Source organism: Equus przewalskii, chromosome 25, assembly GCF_037783145.1.
Source record: "Equus przewalskii isolate Varuska chromosome 25, EquPr2, whole genome shotgun sequence".
NCBI lineage: Eukaryota > Metazoa > Chordata > Mammalia > Perissodactyla > Equidae > Equus > Equus przewalskii.
In genome coordinates this window covers 34,596,509-34,619,144 of record NC_091855.1, presented here as the reverse complement: position 1 = coordinate 34,619,144, position 22,636 = coordinate 34,596,509, and the positions used below count along the sequence as shown (strand labels likewise).

General features: G+C 39.8%; 2 protein-coding genes across 9 annotated transcripts in view; both read left to right on the top strand.

Annotated features, from left to right (window-relative positions):
- Nucleotides 1–5,622, top strand: part of ATXN3 (ataxin 3) — a 36,487-nt gene extending 30,865 nt beyond the window's left edge. For 3 of the 5 annotated variants that reach the window (XR_011533104.1, XM_008530200.2, XM_070594480.1), the window contains exon 11: nucleotides 1,578–5,622. Coding sequence is in view for 3 of the 5 variants with exons in the window: in XM_008530200.2 (XP_008528422.1) it covers nucleotides 1,578–1,675 (98 nt within the window). In the remaining 2 variants the exon portion in view is untranslated. The remainder of the gene's footprint in view (nucleotides 1–1,577) is intronic. The other 2 variants (XR_011533103.1, XM_008530201.2) reach the window with 1 other exon arrangement.
- Nucleotides 5,623–9,191: 3,569 nt separating this feature from the next.
- Nucleotides 9,192–22,636, top strand: part of TRIP11 (thyroid hormone receptor interactor 11) — a 64,354-nt gene continuing 50,909 nt past the window's right edge. For 2 of the 4 annotated variants that reach the window (XR_011533102.1, XM_008530196.2), the window contains exons 1-3: nucleotides 9,192–12,714; nucleotides 16,980–17,041; nucleotides 22,306–22,416. Coding sequence is in view for 2 of the 4 variants with exons in the window: in XM_008530196.2 (XP_008528418.1) it covers nucleotides 12,576–12,714; nucleotides 16,980–17,041; nucleotides 22,306–22,416 (312 nt within the window). In the remaining 2 variants the exon portion in view is untranslated. The remainder of the gene's footprint in view (nucleotides 12,715–16,979; nucleotides 17,042–22,305; nucleotides 22,417–22,636) is intronic. The other 2 variants (XM_008530197.2, XM_070594475.1) reach the window with 2 other exon arrangements.

Below are 22,636 nucleotides of genomic sequence, written 5' to 3'. Positions count from 1 at the left end.
AAACTTCTGTCCATACAAAAATCTGTGTGCAAATGTTATGGCACCTTTATTTGTCATAATCCAAAACCAAAATATCCTATGGTAGGCGGATAGTAAGCTGTAGTGGATCCATACCTGGGGTGCTACTCATGATTCAAAAGAAACCAGCTGTTAATAGTGCAACAACTTGGATGAGTCTCCATGGCGTTATGCTGAGGGCAAAAAAGCAATCTCAAAAGATCTCATGCTGTATGATGCTATTTGTGTAACGTTCTAAAATGACAAATTTATATAGAGAGAGAATAAATGAGTGGTTGCCTGTAGTTAGGGAAGGTTGGGGAAGAGAAGCGGGTGTGAATATGAAGGGATAACAGGCGGGAGATCTTTGTGGGACCATAACAGTTGTCTGTCTTGAATGTGGTAGTGATGGTCACACGAATCTGCACATAGGATAAAATGCCTTAGAACTACACCCAACATTGTACAGTGTCAATATCCAGGCTTTGGTTGGAGCTGTCATCAGTGAGATTTAACTATTGTGTGAAATTGAGCCAAAGTGCACACAGGACCTCTCTGAACTATCTTTGCTACTTTCTTTTTTTTTTAAATGCAAGAGCCTAATTTTTTATTTTTTCCTTTTTCTCCCCAAAGCCACCCGGTACATAGTTGTATATTCTTCGTTGTGGGTTCTTCTAGTTGTGGCATGTGGGACGCTGCCTCAGCGTGGTTTGATGAGCAGTGCCATGTCCGCGCCCAGGATTCGAACCAACGAAACACTGGGCCGCCTGCAGCGGAGCACGCGAACTTAACCACTCAGCCACGGGGCCAGCCCCTCTTTGCTACTTTCTGTGACTAATTATTTCAAGGCAAATTTTTTTAAGTAATGAATTGTCGATATACACAACAAAGTTATATTTTCTTTCACTTAGCATAATGCATTTGTTTTCTCTTTTTTTTTAAAGATTTTATTTTTTCCTTTTTCTCCCCAAAGCCCCCCGGTACATAGTTGTATATTCTTCGTTGTGGGTCTTTCTAATTGTGGCACGTAGGACGCTGCCTGAGCGTGGTTCAATGAGCAGTGCCATGTCCGCGCCCAGGATTCGAACCAACGAAACACTGGGCCACCTGCAGCGGAGCGTGCGAACTTAACCACTTGGCCACGGGGCCAGCCCCGCATTTGTTTTCAAATACAAAATAAATGCATTATGTTAAGTGAAGGAAGCTACACTCAAAAGGCTACATACTCACTGTGATTCCTTTTGTGCTGAGATGCAGGAAAAGGCACAGCTATAGGGTAGAGAACATATCAATGGCTGCCTAGGATTAAGGGTTGGGCATTGACCACAGAGGGGCAGCGTGAGGGGACTTTCTCAGGCAGTGGAACAGTTCTGTATGGTTGGCGATGGTAGTTGTACAACTCGCTGCATTTGTCAAAATTTATAGAACCCTAAAGAGTAAATCTTACTCCATGAATTTTTAAACAATTTAAAAAAAGGAAACTATAGTAGTCAAATAGAAATACATATTCTAAGAGCTTACCTTTTGATGACTGAGAATTTTCCAGAAACTTCTAAGGATACATGTGTTTTCTTTCCCAGCAGGTGATGCTATGAGTGAAGAAGACATGCTTCGGGCTGCTGTGACCATGTCTTTAGAAACTGTTAGAAGTGATCTCAAAACCGAAGGAAAACAATAATACCTTTTACAAACCATTTAGATGTTCATACTTTCCAACATTATCCTGTGAGTTAGGGTCCATTTTGGTAATGTGTCACAGAGAGCAATGTTCAGCAGAGGAAATAAGACTTTTAGGTGGTTTGCAAACAAAAAGATGAGAAAGTGGAAAAATGCGTTAGTTGTAGGACTAAATAATGATCCTCCAAATACTAGCCAAAGAGGCATTCAGCAATTAAAGAAATTTGAAATAGTTTTCTAAATGTTCCTTTTTCTTTTTTGAATGTGCAATATCTAACGTGTCTAAAATTAGGGCATTTTTCTTGGATCTTTTTGCAGACCAACTGATTAGCTCTTGCCACAGAACTTTTTCGATACATTTTGTTTTCTTTTCCTCCCTTTGGTCTAGGTAATTTGGCTCACTTTCATCATCTAATCATTGCTTTTATTTTTTTGTTAACCAAATTGACCTTTTAGGACAGTGTTTCATCTGTGTTGATAATAGTAACGGTTCCAGAAGGACAAGCTGTTCTCCCTCTAACTATGTATCGTGTGCTTGGGTGTTTCCTTGTGTTATTTTCTCTGATCACAATTCCTCTGTGACTTGGTTTTCATTATTTTTCTACAGCTCTTTTGAAAGATGGGGACCTTTCTTGAGGTTTTGTTTTTTCAGCCCTCTAAGATGGGATCATTATTTCATGATTCTGGTGCATTCCCAAACTCTGAAATCAGCTCTGCACAAGTATTTGAGAATAAATGAGCCTTTTTTAAATGTGTGCGCATGTCCTTTCCCAGTCGCTTTACGAATGTCTTCTCAATCCTGTCCGAACTTCACAGCTTTGTTGTGACCCTCTTTCCTGCACCTTATTATTTCCTTTCTTCTCCAGCTGAGAAAAATAGAAGCATAGTATGCAAGCAAGTTTCCTTCTGCTATAAGACTTAGCATATAATACCCATCATGAATGTGCTAGACAACATTTGGCCTTCAATGATAGTAGCAGTTTCCTTTTGTTCTCTCTCTTGTGACTGCAGCTTTCTGTTCTGGTGACAGCTGAGCCGTGGAATGTAGAGGTCGGCTTCCGCTGTGCGTCTTCTAGTAGGTATAGCTTGCCAGAGATGATCATCTGGAACATGAACATGATTTACTAATGAAATATATTTAAATTTATACTGTAATTTGACACTTGCATCATGTTTAGATAGCTTAAGAATGATAGAAGTCACATGGTACTTAATGGTCTGTAAATAAAATCTTTAGTTTTGATAAACATTCTCTAATTGGGATGCACATGGAGTTTCTTGCTGGGTCAATCCAGTGGTATGATTTTGGTGAAAATTACCCATGTCTCTGAAATGGTGTTTTAGATCTGTCGTCTACTCCCCACGCCTCATTCTCCATCCCCTTTTGAAGCCCTTTTGAATGTCGAATTGTTCATAGGCTAAAATTTAAGAAGAAATTTCAGCCAACAACTTAAAAAAGTATAGTATGTTGCCATGTTGGTGTATGGCTGCACGTATTTTATCAGGGAAATTTTTTTGACCTAGGATTTATTGCTAACTGAAAAGAGATGAGAAAATGCCTTTTATTAATGATTATGAAATAGCTTTCTCTTAGATAGAGACAGATTTTTTAGTCATTATTTTGTGCCAAATGAAGTTTTATGAAGTTTCCCTTACATGAAATTAGACAGGTTTACTTTAAAATCTAAAGCTTTCTTTTGACAATTGAAAATGTTTCAGAAGAATTTTAAAACTTTAGAACTGCAAGGGGTGGTGGAGTTTCGTACTACCCCCTCAGGATTTACAAACCAAAATATTTTAAGACTGAACGTTTCTGTAATTATCCCCAGTTTGCTGCTCATGTTTCCCGTGGATATTTGGCCTATACCTTTTCCCATTGAAAAATTACACTAAGCCTTTTGTACACTTGAGTTGACAAACTTCCTGATATAACAATGAGAAAGCAGATATGCATCTGAAAGTTTCAGACTTCGAGTTTACAGAGTTCTTAGACTGCACGCCCCTGTGACAGCACTTAAGGAAATAGGGCGTGTTGACCTTCGTTTGTTAGGGATTTTTTTTAAAGCAGAGCTGAGCACACACTGGATATGTCTGAATGTGTTTCTTTAGTTTGTTGTGAAATCGTTCTATTTGGCAGGCAGAGCCAGAGTCACTGGTGAACTGCCATCATCCGTGGATCGGCTTAAATTCGTTTGAACCTTTAGATTCCATTTCTTAATTGATTAGCCGGTATGAAAAGATGCCAATGCTCATAAATCATAAGCACAGTATCAGAGAATTTAAAAGTTATACAAAGCTATAGTTCACACATCAGGAACTGCTGTTTACTATAAACCACCTGCAAGAAAGTCAGGACCAACAAAGTCACAGTAACTGTCCTGCTAAGAACTTTATTTATATAAAGATTTCCATTCTGTTTTATCAATTGGGAACACCTTAATGTTTAATATTTAAACTATTGGTATCATTTTTCTAATGTATAATTTGTATGACCAGGATAAATACATGCAGTGGCGATGCTAGTGGTATAAGTAAAGTTTAAACAAGCTTTGGAAATACTCCTTTCATATTTTGAGATGTCGTGGATTTAATAAGTAGTTATTTATATTTTAAAAAGTCAGAGTAGTTAACCTCTGATCTAAAAGCATCAACATACATTTTTTTTTTACAGTAATTAACATAGAAATATTTCAGTAATGTATATTGTTTGAAGAGGTTGCTGCAGGTAGACTATATTTCAGCTCTAAGATCTTGGCCAAATAACTTACAATCCACAGGATGTTTAATGAGGTGCTTTTCTTCTTTAAAATTTGATTTTTCTTAAGACTTTATTCATGCCAAAGTCAGTGAGGAATAAAGCTCAGAACTAGTTGAGGATCATTATATGCAAAACTACCAGTAGACCACATTGTTTCATTTAATATTAAGTTGAATAAAGTGAGTTTTATTCCAGTCAAAGCCTCAATCACATTTTTAATGTCTGCAGGTTTGACACTGTTTCTATAGTATCATACTAGTGCCAAGATTTACTGAATGTTTTAAAATTGGCCCAATTGACCTGTGCAAATTAAAAAAAGAGTGATTCAGTGCATAAGCAAAACGTAATGATTATAATTGAAATATCTCCAGTTAAAAAATAAATCTTGATGTTTTCAATCCTTGAGAGGATTCAATAGTTAATATTGACGACTTCATATTAAAAACTTTATCTGCAATTGGAAAGGCCCATGGCCACTATCAAAGTACATCGTTTGTTGTATCTGAGCCCTAACAAGCGTTTAAATGTATACATGATCTTCCAAAATGGTCTGGCATTTTAACAATTAATGCTAGTAACATCACGTCTAAATTGAGAGTAATTGGCATGTTTAATAATAATAGTGTATCGATAAATTTTTAAGACCATGGCTTCGTAAACAAGGTGGGGGAAGCATTAGTGAAATGTATGTGAAATTCCTGATCTGTTGCGGAAGCACTTCAGTCGTCTCTTGCATAGTTCAAAGGTGAATGTTTCCAGGAATTTTTTTTAATGTTTGTTTTTTTTTTTTTAAAGAGGAAAACGTCTATTTGAATGTGATTATCTAATTTCTGCAACACTGGACTAGTAGGAATAACTTTTTAAAAATTACTGTTCTGTATAAATAAACTTTGAAACTCAAGTACAAAAAACATCTGAAATAAAAAGCATTGTCTTTTGGCCATGACACAAGTGCACTGTGGCAGTGCCATTTGCTCAGGACCCAACACTGCAGCCCTTCTGTGTGTGCTCCTCTCTCTCTGAGTTCTTTTGCCGTTATTATACACACGGGCCTTCCTGTCTGGTCCTTAGAAAAGCCGGGCTTCCAAAGCACTGTTGAACACTGAGGATTCTATTGTTAATGTGGATGTTTGATGAGTTGTATTTTAAATATCAAAGATTATTAAATAAAGATAATGTTTGCTTTTTTATTTCCGTTTTGATGTGTTTCTTGTTAATGCAGAGCCTTGCTTTCAAAGTATGGTTGGAGGACCAGCAGCATCTGCACGAGCTAAGAGCTTTTCAGAAATGCCATTGCAAGGCACACTCCGACCTACTGAGTCAGGGCCTGCATTTTTAACATGGGGCCCAGGGGATTCATGTGCCAAGTGCAGTTTGAGAAGCATTATGTTATAGACTCGGTAAGGAATGAAGGAGGCCGTGGGAGCCCACTGATGCTCCATTCCAGCTAACTGCTACCAAAGCACCTGTTATTACTGGATCTCTGATCTTTTCTAAGAGAAGCTAAAAATTCCAAATTTTTATTTGAAATCTGATTTTTAAATATTGGCTCAATTGTGTTTTTAACCCTTAGAGCCAAACAAAGCACATGAGTAAGAATTTTTAAGAGTGCTATTTTCCCTCACTTTATCCAACGCTGGACACTACACTAACTGTAATCATGGGAATCCACCTGGACTGACTGAGGATTGTAGAATCCTCAAGTTTTATGATGAGGCTGTATATCCATATTAGCTTGAATTTGGGTTGGGCACAAATTTTGAAAGATAAAAGTTTCAAATTGATTACATGCATCTTTTAGCATAACTTCATAGCTTAGAGCTTAGAAGGACCAATTCATTGTTTTGGATGCCACCAAATGGCTCTGGTCTCACCAACACTCACCTGTGGGCCCCATGAAATACAAATTGATTTGAAGGCCCATTTTATATGTTAGCTAGAAACTTCATCTTTTATAAAAATTAGGGAATTTGGGGGTTGTCCTTATCCTGAAGATTTGCATATTTTAGGATCCTTTTAATCATTTTGTGTCTGCATTACCAAATGCTCCTTGTTCACTTTATAGGTAATCTGGGTCCAGCTGACCTCTCCAGCCTGTACTCTTGCCATTTCCCTGTACACACTGTGGTCCTAGGAGGCCTCCTGACAGGTTTTCAAATAAGCCAGGCTCTTCCCCCACCTCCAGGCACTCTTACACTCTCCTTGCCCCCTGTCCTTTGCCCCTTTGCTATCCCTGTCTCTAAAGTTCACTGGCCATTCCCTGCTACGAGGACTCTTTCTCTTTGAACTGAACTACCACCCTTTTCCTGTGCCCTGTTCTTTCCCAAGATTGTTCCAGTTCTCCCTGTGTCAGGAAGCCCTGCCAACCTTCGTCTCAGGGGCTGCTAGAGAAGCAACTCCTAGATCATTCATTCATTCAACAAAACATCTCAGCACTTACTATGTGCCTGGCATAGTCTGGGTTCTTCAAACAGAGCCATGAATAAGATACTCTGCTCTCATGGTGCTTGCATGCTAGTTGACCACCCAGCAGAAGAAACATTGAAAGTAATGAACATAACATCATAACATGTTAGGAGCTGTTTGTCCAGTGAGACAGGAAGACAAAACAGGATGATGTGATGGAGTGTGACTGGGAGGTGGGTTGCTTCAGACTGGGTTCAAGGAAGGCCTCTGCAGAGGTGACATTCAAACAGACACCTGAAAAATGATGAGGCAGCCATGCAAAGGTGTGCCACCATACATGCCTGAGGGAACAACAGGCTTGATGGCTCTGATGTGAGGAGTGGCTGCTTGTGTCTGAGGAAGAAAGAACACTGAAGAGGCCAGCAGGTAATGAACAAAAGATGGAGTTGAAATGTAGGCAAAATCTTTTTTTTTTTTGAGGAGGAGGATTAGCCCTGAGCTAACATCTGCTGCCAATCCTCCTCTTTTTGCTGAGGAAGACTGGCCCTGACCTAACATCCATGCCCATCTTCCTCTACTTTATACGTGGGACGCCTACCACAGCACGGCTTGACAAGCGGTGCCATGTCCGCACCGGGGATCCGAACCAGCGAACCCCAGGCCACGAAAGCGGAACATGCAAACTTAACCACTGCGCCACCGGGCCAGCCTCTATAGGCAAAATCTTATCATGTAAAGTTTTATAAAAATATGTTTAATTGTATTTACATTTTACTACACCAACCAATCTGGCTCCACTTTCTAGAATATTCTCTCCTTTCTAGAATATCCCCAAGCCTTTTTAAAAAAATCATCTCTTAAAAGGCCTATTAACTACACCTTCTACCAAAGAGCATTCCATGCCAGTGTCCACCGTAAGCAACCCAAAAAATTGGCTGAATTTTTAACACTACAGATACTGTTTAACCTGTCTCAGATAAGAATTTTAGGCAAGGCTCCTAGTCCCCGCTTGTTGACTTTGTTTCTCTTCCTGTTAAGTTTATGCACTTTTTTTCATCACTATAGTTCAGTTCTGAACACGTAGGATGGTACTTTGCCCATCAATCCACATCATCAACTGTAGTGATGCATATCTGAGTATCTGTATATTCATATCTTGGAGTTGTCCCTCCCCACAGGCGAGGGAGCTGCATCATTTAAAAATATCGCTGAACAAGGCTGTGTTTCAGCTCTCTGGGCACACAGACAATGTGGGCATTGGCTGCCCAAAGACGATCCTTTGCCAGAGAGAAATAGGTGATGGCTGTTCAGAATGAAAGCACCCCAAAAACAGGTGTGAATGAAAATGGTAAAGGGATGAGGGGATCAGGAGAGGCACTGGGCATGCACCCAGGTAGAAAGTGAGCGTTCAATGACTATGCTTGAAGGGGAGAAGAGACTTTTGGGGGCAATTAGCAGTCACTGCCAGGTGAGACAACAGCAGAAGTGAGATGTGAACATCTTTGTGTTAGATGGAAAGTTGATACAGAATGAGCAGAACTGAGGAAGCTGAATACTAAGTATTAAGAAAAGTACGCCCAACAGTACACAAAAAATGAAAGCAACAACTATCTTGGAAGGTGGGGGTGAAATGTAGTCTGAAATCAGGAGAATTGACTAAAAGTTTCCGAAAAAACGGATTTGTTAGAAGGAATCCATCAATAAAAAATACTTTAAAAATATTTTAAATAATTTGCAGAAGTAAAAGATAATGGTTTTTGAAAGGGTTTGCTGAGTGCCCAGCATAATGAATGAAACAACAAACAAACTCACCCTGAGGCACACTGTTATAATTTCAGAGCATCAGAGGTAAAGAGAAGATTCTATAAGCTTCCAGTAAGAAAAACAGGGCCCAGAGAATAGTCAGAGGGAGAATGGAGCAGAAAACCATAGGGTTTTGGGTAGAGAGGACTGAGTGTAAACAAATAATAGAATTATTGATGCTTTGTTGAAAACAGAATTAGCATGTTTTACAATTTGTTAGTAAGTTTTAGAAGGATTAGTGATTCTGCAGTAACAGGAAATTGCGCAAATTTAAAAGATGGAATTTGTTAACTTCAGGAAGAAAAAAAGTTGAAAAATAAAGGATATGTAATCTTTGTACACACCTCTTGGCTCAGCAATGGACAATACTGATATAGTTATACAAGGTGAATGTTGATTAGTGATTTTACCAATATTCATGATAGCACTATATTGGGAACTCTAAGGAAGGGAAGTGGCGTCACAGGGTAATAGAAGAGTGCTAAATCTTCTGTTTTCCATAATAGAAAGTTGGTACACCATGTCTAAAATTAATGAGAAAAATGGCATTTTAAGCATCATATTTAGAAATTCAGAGGGAAAGATCAGACTAATATTTTAAAGTCTACTTTAAAAATGGCTTTTTGCTTTACACTTGTATACATAAGCCCATTTGGATGGTTTTCTCAAAGGAACTGTTTTTCCTATAGAAGTATTGATAATCCCACCTCTTCAGAAACGAAAACCAGTTTGCAGCTGATAGTAGTTTTTTGTTTGCCTTTTTTTTTTCCTGTTTATATCCACGTGGTTTCAAAAGTCCTAGGTTGAGAATTTCAACCGGGCAGCCTAGACGCCACTGCCTGGAGCCACTCAGGTTCACGGGCTTTGTCTGTTGTGGTATGTTTGATTGTGCTGGGCTGGTTTTGCTACTCGTGGAACGATGAACACCTATATTAACTACAGGAGTATTTGGCAGGAGAAGGAGGAGGGTCTTCAGCCCAGACGTCATCAAACTTGTATGTCTTTTAATTTTTTATTATGAAAAACTTCAAACATATGCAAAAGTAAAAGACTCCTATAATGAACCCCTGTGTACTCGTTACCCAGCTTCAATAATGAGCAATTGCTGACAATTCTTGTTTCATTTACCCTGCCCCTATTATTTTGAAGCACATCCCAAACATCATATCATGTTATTTATCAGAATCACACTTTTAAGTTTCTTGGGCCATAGTCAATCCCACAGAAAAAATCCCCCATAAGGAACTTCTAGGATGTAGCTTTTATGTTAATCACTTAATAAATGATGTAAAGGCATATCTTTGTGTTTGTTTTCTTCATTATTTGCAGTATCTTTATGGCATGACATGGATTTATGGAAATGTCACTCTGGAGACTTCACACCTGTAGAAAATATGAGCTTGACTTACAGCGCCTAAACTTTTCACTGTCACCGAGGTACCCAGTGAGGTCCTAAGTTCATGTGACGACTCTGCTCAAAGCAGTCCCCCATCCCACTAACGGTTCTCCATCTAACTAATGGTTCCACATCCCACTCTGTGTAAAAGCTGGAGTCCTTACAACACCTACCAGGCTCTGTGTGGTCTGCCCTCTCCTGTTCTTGCTTCTTGGTCCTCATTGCTTACTACCCTTTCCCAGCCCCCTCTGCTCCAACCATCCTTGCCTTTTTTGCTGATCCTCTAACCTGCCAAAGGACCCTGGCATCAGTTGTTTCTTTCTGCTGGACTGCTCTTTCCCAGATACCCACATATCTCACTCTTTTCCTTCCTCCAAGTCTCGGTTCAAACATCACCTTATCAGTGAGCCCTTCCCTGACCACTCTCTACAACATTACAAGTGCCCTGTCTCCCCACAGCCTTTCCATATCATCCTTACCCTGTCTTTTTATTTTTTTCCTCATAGCAGTCATCACCATCTGTTTTATATCTGTTACATTTTATTTAACATCTGTCCCTTTCCAGTAGAAAGCAAGCTCCATGAGACCAGGGACTTTGTGTGTGTGTGTGTTTTTTTTCTCCTGCTGTATTCCCACTGCCCAGAATAAAGGTAGACACATTAATAAGTTGCAGGTCACCCGTATACCACTATTTAAAACCTTTACAAACACTTAACTAGAACTCACCATGTACCAGGCACTGTTCCAAGCACTTAGAAATATTAGCTTACTTAGTCCTCCTAACAATCCCATCCAGTAGGCACTGTTATTATCATTCCCCATTTGACAAATGAGAAACTGATGCACCGATAGGTTTAGTAACCTACCCAAGGTCATATAGCTAATAAGGGAAAGATCCAGGCAGTCAGGCCCCGGAGTCTGCACATCTAACCCATGGACAATGACGTCTTTCAAATATATGGAAAACACTTAATAAACTCTTCCAAAGCGAGATGGAAATTTTCTTTCAAAAGCATTCACATTTCAGGGCCAGTTACTATTGCCTCGTGCCATTGATTCCAAATACCGGAGGCATTCCCAGTGTTCCATTCACAAATGGTGCAATCTGTGGTGGCCCCTCCTGTGAATAAAATCAAAGAGAAAGATGCCAGCGCATTTATTACTCTGCTTAAAAGACCTGCACATCTATTCCATTCTTTTGAAAGCGAAAATGTGGTAGCCTCTCCCGCCAGGTAATGTGCGTCCACGTGTCATTGCAACAATTGCTTGTAAGTCACGTGACCTTTCTTCCTTTAGGGAGGAAAGCGGGCAAGGCAGGACACTGGTGTGCATACCACCTTGTGTGACAGGTCTGTGGGAGGGGTGGGCACTTGCACAGCTAGTGCCACCAAAACCACAGGAGGGTTTACATTGGAACAGCATTTTTTCTATAAGTTGCCATGCTGTCTTCTAATGAGCTATTTTGAAAAAAGGTGGCCTGTTTCTTCATGGGTTGAGTCGGCTTCATGAATAAAGCTCTTCGTATTTTAAAGAAGGCAGGGTTTCTACTGTGAGCTGGAGCCGCCAGAAGAAATCTGTACTATACAAGGTAATCAATATGTGTCTATCCTCCCTGGACCCTTGAGTTTGCCACCCAGCCTTTTCATCTGTGTATTCTCAGCTGCTACCGTAGCGCCAGGAACAGAACAGCTCTTGAGAGGTTGCTGAACAATCGATACAGTAACTTGTGATCAGTTATGTAAAGCTACTTCCTGCGCGGTGCAGCCACCCCGCCAAGTGTCCTCGCACGCTGCCTTCGCGGGTGTAGCCAGAGTTAATCAGGTTTCACCAACTCGGTTGAGGGTCCAAGGGGCTCCCAGGACACGCAGCTTCGTGGGGCACCCGCCGAGGCTCTGCTCTGCCTGAAACCCAACTGCAGCCGGCCGAGAGCGCCGTTTCGCCACGGGTTCTTGAGGCTACTACCCCCGCCACCAGAGCCAGTAGGCTACGTGGACGCTGACCTTGCCCTGGGCTGCAGGCGCCGGCACGGGCTGGCCATACTCGGTCCTCCACGATCCCACGCTCCCTTGCGCCAAGGACACGTCCGGCGGCTCCGCAGGGCCCTTCTACACCACCGCGGCGCCTCTCTATGACCCGCTGCCGCGTTCAGAGTGGGTGTCATGGCGGCCGGCGTTGAGTTGGCAGGAGTTGCTCACGGAACTGGGGAAAGTCAGTAAAGCAGAGGAAGAAGTGGCCCAACCCGGACGGTGGGAAGTCGCGGGGATGAGCAGAGGCCCCGCAGCGGTGACGGTGTCCCTGGAGGCGGGCCCCTGGTAAAGCCCCCGGCCAGGCCTCTGCGTTTCTAGGCAGAGCGCGGCCGTTGGTGCGCGCCCCTCGGAGCCGGCGTTGCTTAGGAACCCCTCCTTGTGCTATCGAATCCTGCGGGTTTTGATTCGCATTCGTCTCGCGGAGGCAGCGGTTCGAGGACACTTGGCGGGGTCGTCCGACGGCGCTGGACGCTTTTCTCGGAGCGGACAGGTCGTTCTCTAACCCGCAGCGATGTCGTCCTGGCTTGGGGGCCTCGGCTCCGGCTTGGGCCAGTCTCTGGGTCAGGTCGGGGGCAGCCTGGCTTCCCTCACTGGCCAGATTTCAAACTTTACGAAGGATATGCTCATGGAGGGCACGGAGGAAGTGGAAGGTAACAGCTGGAGCGATGGGAGGGAGGGCTTTTCTGGGACCCTGGGAGCGTCCGTTTGGTCCCCACCTCCATCTGTCATGCGACGCGGACGGGTCGCCGAGGGCTGTCACTCCGCCCTTTTCTCACACTCCTCCTTTTGCCTCTTCTTAACCGATTTCCTCTGATAGGAGACCCCTGGGGGCAGGGGAAGAGTTCTGGGTCTCCTCCCTTTGAATGCTCTGGGTGTCTCAAAGCAGAGCGAGACGGCTCCCGCGTCGAGTAGAGTTTATTTTTGTTTGGTTCATCCACGCCCACCTCTTACTTGGCCCTTAACTTGGGGGCAGTACTGATTTTGATCTTCTTCCTTTATACTGACACAGTTCAAAAAAGTAGTTTTGTATGACACATGGTCACTTTTTCTTGTTTTCCTCGTTTTTTTGGTAACAATTGAAGTAACTCGTAATTAAAATATTTAGTGTGGCTCTTACCGTTTCTGGCTTGACTCTATTGCTAGTGAAACATGGCTATGGATGTTTTTCCTATTATTTTATATTTTTGCTTATTCTGGTGACACATTACAGCGTTCGAGCTGAAAATGTGTTTTTGTGCCTAATTGCCCATTCCTCTCATATTTCGACAGTAGAACAAGGAAGATACTCTATTTTGGTATCCTTAGCAACCTTCGCTCATCTTTGAAGTCCTCGTTTTGTTTTACTGATGAATAGTGACCCAGAGTTACACGGTAATCGATGGTTCAGTTAATTACGGTTTTGATTTCTTGATATTTCTTCCAGCAAGCACTATTTAGATCAAAAGAGTTCTTTAATTTCAATCTAGGTCTGCCTCCAGAGAGATAATGGGCTGGACTTTTGAAGGAGAGCAGTTCCTTTGACAGGAAGGAACTCCTTATTTTTATTACTTAAAAATTAATAAATCAGCGTTCTGGTTTAATTTTTTTTATCCTTATTTAACTGAGCTTTCAGATTTATTTGGTTGAAGGAGAGAAGGATAGTTTGATAAAAAGACTGTTTATATTTAGAATTTCTGCCGGGTCTATTTAGAAGGGAAGAAGATTGGGGAGCTGCTGAAACCCATTTTACTGCTTGGGGTGCCCCTTGGGAGGGAGGTACATCGGATGGGACAGGTTGGGCTTGGGAGTAAAAGGAATTCTTCCTGTGTTCAGGAGAGGGTCACATGACCTTGAGGGCACTAGAAGCAAAGAAGGGCTGGATAACGCAGGAAACAACTAGTCTTTTCTTGTGTCCTATGTAGGGGGAAAACAGTTGGCTTTTCCTTTGACCCTTAGCCAGAAAATATGCATCCCCCAACCTGGATGTCCTGCAGACTTCAGGTGGAATTCATTTTGTTCTCACCAAATGTGCTCCTGTATTCTCAATCTTAATGGTTTCACTATCTACCCAATCTCCTAAACTAGAAGTCTTTGTCATCTTTGTTTTGCCTTTCTTTTTCATCTCCTGCTTCGCTGGTTACCAAATCTTGTTCATCCTATGCCAGAATTGTTTGTTATGTTTGTCTTTCCTTTATTACTCCTACTTCTTTAGTTCAGACCTCCATTCTCTCTGCCATGCACTAGTTCTCTTTCATGTCCTGTCACCCATTTCTCCCTGCTCCACTCCGTTTTCTGTTGTGTTGCCAGTTACATTTCTCAAAATAAATGTGCTTTAAAATCTCTTGACTCTCTTACTTCTGGGATAAAATCCAAACCTCTTAGTTTAGGGAGACCAGAAACCTGTTCTCTCTGGGTTCACCCTGTCTTTCCTGGTCTTACCTCTTGTTCCCTCCCCTTCTGTCCCAATTGCCATAATATGCACTTTCATATACACATGCAGGCTTGCATCCAGAGCTTGTGCCACAGGGAATTTTGTGAGGTACCTACACAACTGCAAGCCTCTGCATAGAAGCCCTTCCTTTTCTACTTCCTCCTTTCCCCTCCTCTGCCTGGAGAATAGTTTTCCCTGTACGACCCGCTTACATTTCGAGTACTTGGTGAAACCATTCTCACTCCCTGGCAGATTGAGTTGATTGCCACGATCTGTGTTCTAACAGAACTTTGTGGATCTCTCTCTGACAGCACTTACCGTGTTGAGTTGTAATTTCTCTCTTTCCTTGATGCCCAGGGTAGGGACTGTATTGTATTTATCCTTATATTATCAGCATGTGGCATCTTCCTTCGTGCGTAGGAGATGCTCAGTAAAAATTTTGCTGAGTGAGTGATTAAAGATCTGCAAAGTTGCTTAATGCTTTTATTGTTTTCCCTTTGTATTAACATAGGACTTGCTTAACACCTAATTTATCGATTTTGTAAATCGTTTAAAAGTAGCGTCAGAGTACAGTTCATTTGTTCGTTCAACAAGTATTATTGAGTGTCTGCCCTGTGCCAGCAATGAACAAGATAACAGTTCCAAAATAATACTGTTGGTACAGCTTGAAAAGCATCCGTGTTTACAATATCAGAAAGTTGCTGTTCTGCAAACACTGTACTGATTTATTCAAGGTTAGGAGCTTGGGCTTTTAAAGATTTTATTTTTTCCTTTTTCTCCCCAAAGCCCCCCAGTACATAGTTGTATATTTTAGTTGTGGGTCCTTCTAGTTGTGGCATGTGGGATATTGCCTCAGCCTGACCTGACAAGCAGTGCCATGTCCGTGCCCAGGACCTGAACTGGCGAAACCCTGGGCTGCCAAAGCCGAGCGCATGAACTTAACCACTCGGCCACGGGGCCGGCCCCAGAAGCTTGGGCTTTTAAATCAGATGTGGATTGAAATTACACTTCCATGCATTACAAATTGTGGGATCTTCAGCAAATTATTAAATACTTATCCTCTAAAAAGCAGAGTTTCCTTATCTGTTACATAGAGATAACCATACCTATCATGAGGTATGAAGTCATGAGTGTAAAATGCCTAGCACTGTACCTAGCAAATAGGAAGCATTAATAAACCGTAGCTGTTATTTTTTGTTTTCCCTCATTAAGGAAGAGTTTTTTGGTTTGCATAATATTTCCCTTTTATTCTTAAAAAGGCAGGGATTTTTGGTGCGGGGTAAGAGGGGAAAGTTTGCATAAACGTTTTTTAATCCCCCTTTGAAACAATTGCTGCTTCTAACAATTACCTTACTCAACAGATTAGGTTATAATTTGTTCTCCTCTGAGTGGCAATTAGACAGTCTTGTCAGAGTTTCAAGCAAGATGTATAAAGAACCACAGAAGCAACCCTACCTGGTAATTTTCAAAAGAAGAAGAGTGGGTTTGTCACTGTTATTATTGGTTCCCATTTGTATTTTCTTTTGATTTAAACTGTAATTCAGAGAAGTTATTTTTATAGTATTAAAGTGCTGTAATGAGAAATATTAGTAATTAGGAAAAAATCTAACTCTGTGGATGTTGATTTTCTGGCACCATCAACAGTGTCATTTTGGCAGTACTGGCCCTCTGACCCTCCTTTTAAATGAAAATGTGCAAAACCAGACTGAGCTCATTCCCCATTTTAGATAAATTGTGTCCTTGTTACTTGAAATAAGTGTTCTTTTAGTGCATTTTCATTCTTTGTTTATAGGTCATTAATTATTTGATAGTATTGGGAGCAGATCTATGGGTTGTCATACTGTGGCGTGTTGCTGTGATGCTGAAAGCTACGCCACTGATATTTCAAATACTAGCAAGGTCACCAGGGTGGATAGGTTTCCACGGAGCTTCCAGACTAAGACAGACTAGGAGGAAGGGCCTGACCACCCACTTCTGAAAAGTTAGCCATGAAAACCTACGAATAGCAGCAGAGCACTGTCTGAAGGGGTCCCGTGAGAGGATGGCGCAGAAAGGCTGGGCAGCGTTCTGCTCTGCTCTACTCAGGGTCGCTAGAAGTTGGAATTGACTCGATGGTACTTCCGACAAATTGGGTGCAGAAGTTAGAAGATCTTAAACCCCAGTTTCATAGTTTCATGTAAAATTATACTAAGCCAACAGAGAGAGATTTAATTTGTAAAAACTTAATTTTCCGTAACAAAATTTCAGTGAATACTTCCAAGGAGTAAAGGTAGACATCCTAGGGTATAGAAGATAGGCAAAAAGAATGACTTATGTGACAATAAAGAACATTTGTGGCAATAAAAAGTTGTGATAAAAATCAAGTGATATTTGTCTTCTGAATTTGTTCTCAGGTCAGCATACCATTCTGTTTAAAGCTCAGTGAAATATATTTTCCTTAAAATGTCTATTAATTACTTAACATGATGTTGATCATATATTCAGTATATGCTGTTTCTTTCGTAGCAGAATTACCTAATTCTAGGAGAAAAGAAATTGAAGCCATTCATGCAATCTTAAGATCAGAGGTAAGGAAAATTAAAGACTACTATTGAACTTAGATTTTTCCTTTTTGAAGCCATGAAAGTTATTCATACTTTATTTCAGTCTTCTCTGTTTAATGCACTGCTTACCACTTTTTCTCTTTTCCCCTTTATGTCAGTCTTTTAAAGCGTTATCATTTTCCTTTAGAGAATATGTTTACATGTTACTGCATTTTGCTATTTAACATTCCCATCTGTGCTTCTGTATGCTGAAAGTGGGAAAGCTGCCAATGTAGAAATACTAGTGGCAACAATTTCTCATTATCAAGGGTTTACTGTTCTAACAGTGTGCTAAATTGCAGTAGTACATTTATTTTCATGTAAGTGCAGAATGCAGTTCTGTTTAATCTAGAGGTTTTTAATCCCCTAACATGAAAGAAAGTGATATTTGTGAGCAAAGAAGTTAAGAATATAGGAATAGCAAGTTAATTTTACCCTTTTTTCCGTTATTAGTCAGTGCCTCATGGTGACTGGCTCTGGACATTGTACTTAATGGGGATGAGGAAAACTTGGAAAGGGTTCAGAGGAAAGTCATAAAGAAAAGGAAAGGATTTAAAGTGGGATCTATTGTGAAGTACTAAAGACACTCAACTCCTTAGCCTTTGCATGAGAATAGTGAGGGAACAGTTAAGAGTATTTCAGCAGAACATCTTCTTAGGGGACTGTAGTAAGCATGTTCTCCTTTCTGCTAAGCCCATAAAAGGAGAAAATTGAATTTAAATCTAAGAAAATATTTACTGCGAACAAGCATTAGTGATCTCTGGTCTGGATTACCCAGATGAGATTGTGGAATTTGAAAGTAGAAGGACCTCTCAAGAGGGACTACAGTAGATTCCGCCTCAATAGAAGATGGCAGTTTGGTGGCGCTTAAGAGACCTTAGCTGTAATTATCTAATAGGTAGGTGTTTTAGTAACAGATGAACTCAACAGCTTCTTTAGTCCCTATAGTCCCTAAAGAAAGCCTTGAGAAAGCACATTAGTACAGGCTCACCCAGAAAAATTAAATGGCAGAGCTGTGTGTAGTGGCATTAATTTAGGTAAATTTGCCAGTGTACATTTGGGAGGGAAAAAGTAAATAGGATTGATCTGCTTAATGAATGTCTGCTCTGTATTGAGCTTGAGAGGGGAGATAGAAATCTTCTGCCCCTCTGTTGATCTCAGTTCTGATCTCTCTCATAGTGTTATCGTTGGACAATGGCAAGTATGGTTCTAGTGTGTAGAAATACTTATTTTTCGTATAGTACATCCCCAAGTGAAAGCCAGCTTCCTCATTTGGTGGTATTCAAAGTAGCGTGAGCTGCTCAAATACTGGAGGGAAACAGATGGACTTCCCAAGGGCCTCATTTTCTCTCGTGGTTTTGACTATACGTGATCTTGCCTTATGTCAGCACATGAGCACTTCGTACCCTGACCCTTGTGTAGCGGTGCAATACGAGGATAAGGTGAAGATGTGATTGAAGTTGTCAGGAAACTTACAACATAAAATTCTATTTAGAAAGCTTTGGTATAGGCAGAGGGCAGTGTGTTTTCCGAGGAAATTAGATTTGTTTATCGATGTTAATATTTGAAGCTGACTGAATTAGTTAGGTTTCTTCAGTTGCAAGTCACAGTAACCAGCCTAAGCTAATTTAACTCTCTATGCCAAGAAAAATCGTTATCACACTTACTATCTGGATCCAGTGAGCTCTTACATTTTTTTATATTAAATCATTTTACAAGTAATTTGCAGAAGTAAGACTAAAGTGATAATGGAAAACTTTATTAGAAATTTTAATAAGAACTAATATATAGCAAATCCAGATTTTTGTTCCTTATGTTTCTGGTTTTGAAAACATATGTACTCAAAATAAGCAATGTTCTTTGAGTGCAGTTAACTGCTTATTAACTCTTACGCATGAACTGGATTGTATCTTATCTTGTAAATACTGATTCAGGATTTCAATTATCCCTGATAGGTTTTAGCTTATCCTTACTTCTGGTTCTTTTTCTTGACTTGTGTCATGACAGCCAATACTTTTGAAAACTTTGGTGGCTCATGATTTAGTTGGAGAGACAATGGCTGTCATCTTTGCTCCATAATTATAAAGCATTTTTATTCTTAAATTTATGAATACCAATTAGAATGATTAATACCATGAATTTTTTTCATTTTTCTGTCATCTGTTTCCTCCCAGTCACCTTTGTGTACACACCTGCTTTCAGCATTTGTTTGTGAATGAATTATATCAAATAAATGTTGGTGTATGAATATCATATATAATGAAAGAATACTGTCACATATCCATTTAGCAAAGTGGAATGGTTCAGGTCCTTGTCACAAAATATTGCAGGATAAAATCTTTCCTTACTGAATGACTAACTTTATGAGAACACCATATTTCCGTTTTGTTCTTAGAAATATATTGTTCACTCATCAATTCTTGAGTTTGAGAAAATTCATCTAGGATATTGTTCTTTGAAGACTTGTGTGAGATTTTGCTTCTACACTCAGTTTCACCATAACTGTTAGGCTCTAGAGTACTGCTTTCTGCCTCTTTACATTTATCTTCTTAGTCATCTGATAATTGTGAAATATTTTCCTTGGTCAGTTTTCTTCTCTTTGTTGAAAAATGAAAATTCTGAATTTTCAGCTGTGTTCAATGAAAGAAAAAAAAAGCTACAAAGATGGTGTCTCCAGATTGCTTTTCCTTTTTAAAAGACTTTGGCAATAGTTTGGGCAATGCAGTCAGAAAACTGGTTATTTCACTATTGCATCATTCTTGTGGGTGATTTCATCAGTCTTCCATTTACTTATTGTTGAAGTCTTTTTTAGCGTAGTTGGGAATAATTGAATAATTATAAAATAATTCTTAAGATGATAAAATAGCAAAATGTTTCAATTTTAATTGTTTTTAAATGTTTCAAGATACAGGAAAAACAAGATCATTATGATCCCATGATTATTCTTAGATTTATAAAAGGATCCAATGTCCTCTTACAATAATCGCAAGATAGAATGAGTTTTATTCTATTAAGAAAAAATAAGCAGATTTTCTCTGTTTATTGGAAAACCTCTAAGAAAGAATAAAAGTCATAAATATCAGTCCTTACAGATAGTTAGGACTGCTCAAAAAAGAAACTCACAAGCTAAAATTGGTTCCAGTAAACCTTGATGGTAGAACAAGAGTTAAGTAGGATGGAATAATTTACGGATATGAATTCCTCATGGATTCCAAGAGCAAAATTGTAGCCTTGAGGAAGTGGCTGCCACCAGAACTGGAAGCCATGGGGAATCGGTCTCTCTCATTTTCATTCCTCTCTGTTCTTTTTTTGTGTGTTTATTCTTTGTTCAAAGTAGTCCCCTCTGCTCCATATTCCACATAATAGAAAATGTGGCCACTGATAACTCCTGGTATGTTATGGGTCACCCACATGGAGAGAATCTGTCCTTCACGTGCTTTTCAACCATTCTGACTCTCATGGCTAGGGAGGTGAGAGGAGACAACCAATGAGGTATTGGCCAAATTCAAAGTTTTTGAATTCTAGTTATTAATCAGAATTAAACAAATAGCCTTAGATATTTTTATGTAAGAAAACCTAGAGTGGACTTTTCTGACTAGGTTTTGATTTCAGTATATTGTGTTGCTTCAATTATGTATGGTGTTTTTCATGTTAACAGCTCACAGAAAATCATGCAAATGTAGCCAATACAATGGAAGGTATTAGTTGTTTAACCATTGGTCCTGTTTCTTATTATTATTTCTTCAAGATAACCAAGGTCTGTGTTTGATTTCGGGAGATAGACTCCCAAACTAGGATTTATGTATGCTGTAATTTTTTCCTTTAATTTACTCCATTGATTTTCTCTGGAAATTCATATAATCTCCTTGGGTCATAATTTTCACGTCTGTTGATGTAAGAAATTCCTAGAATATAAGGAAAAAACAAACCAGCCCTTGTGGTCTAGTGGTTGAGATCGGCCTGGGTTCCTTTCCCGATCAGAGAAGAACACCCCCTGTCTCTTGGTTGTCATACTGTGGCAGCTGCGAGTTGCTGTGATGCTGAAAGCTAAGAAGATGGTGCAGAACAATGGGGCGGGTTCTGCTCTGCTGTACACAGGATCGCTAGAAGCGGAATCAGCTTGTTGGTACTAACAATAAAAGAAGAAAACAGATGACATCCATAAAGAGAAAAAGTCTTCACCATCAGTCTCCTTGTTCTCAGTTATTGTTAAACTGTGTTTATAGATATATTAGTAGAATTCTCTGTAAATTATCTCTAATAATTTGTAAGTTCCTTTTTCTAGAAAGTTTTTGTGTCCATTTCTCTCGCTCCATTATGTCCTTATTCGTTTCAAACGTCAAAGAACGATAAACAGTGAATAATTTAGGTACATAAAATTTAAGTATTTTTTTCATATTTTCTAACATCTTAACAGACTGTGATGTCTAGATTCATTGAATTAGAATATTTTGTGTACTTCTTTTTTTTTTTTAAAGATTTTATTTTTTCTTTTTCTCCCCAAAGCCCCCCAGTACATAATTGTGTATTTTTAGGCGTGGGTCCTTTTAGTTGTGGCATGTGGGACACCGCCTCAGCATGGCTTGATGAGTGGTGCCATGTCCGCTCCCAGGATTTGAACCGGCGAAACCCTGGGCTGCCAAAGTGGAGTGCGCAAACTTAACCACTCGGCCACGGGGCTGGCCCCCTATTTTGTGTACTTCTAATTGTAGTTTTTCAAACTGAGTTTTAGTAGTGGTTTTCAGATTGGATTTTTCATAGGTGCCTCAGGAGCCTGGAGTTCAGGCACACAAGTAATCTGAGGTCTTGGCCTCCTGCTTGTACTTCAGCCAGAATTCTTTTTTAAAAAGTTTTGTTTAAAAAAGTTCTCCTATTGAGGAGAAAACAGAAGTTCACACATGTGATCTAGTTCATTAATTTACCAGACTTTGCCTACTATATGCTAGACACTGCGTATACAAAGATGGGCAAGCATTCATCAGTGGCTTGTTCTTAGCAGAAAATCAAACTGAGCATTTTTTTTTTTACTTTTGTTCAGAATTATGCATAATCTTTGTAAACATGCTTATTGTACTAGTAGCTTTAATTGAAAATATATTTTAAAGGCCAGAATTCTGTCTGAAACTGGCTATATTTTACATCTTTTATCGTATGAAGCAGTATGTTTTTCATAATGCCATGTGCATAACTGTTAGTAACATTTTTACTTTTGTTTTTTTTGTGGAAAATACTTTTTTCTTTGCTTCTAGAATGAGAGGCTTAAAAAGCTTTGCACTGATCTAGAAGAGAAGCATGAAGCATCAGAACTTCAAATAAAGCAGCAGTCTACAAGTTATCGCAGTCAACTCCAACAGAAAGAGGTAAAGGTTGTTACAGTTCCTTCATGTTCATTTTGCGGAAGTGTGTTTATGAAAGTTTTTAAGAGCTATATTTAGGTCCATAAAAATATTGAAAGTGTGTTGAAGTTAATAATTCCCAACTCAGTTTGATGTCACTAATTTAACAAGAACTCTGTAAGCTTTTCTATGAAGTTTGTATTACATAAACTAACCTTCGTGGAGTTTAATTTCTCCTTTCCAA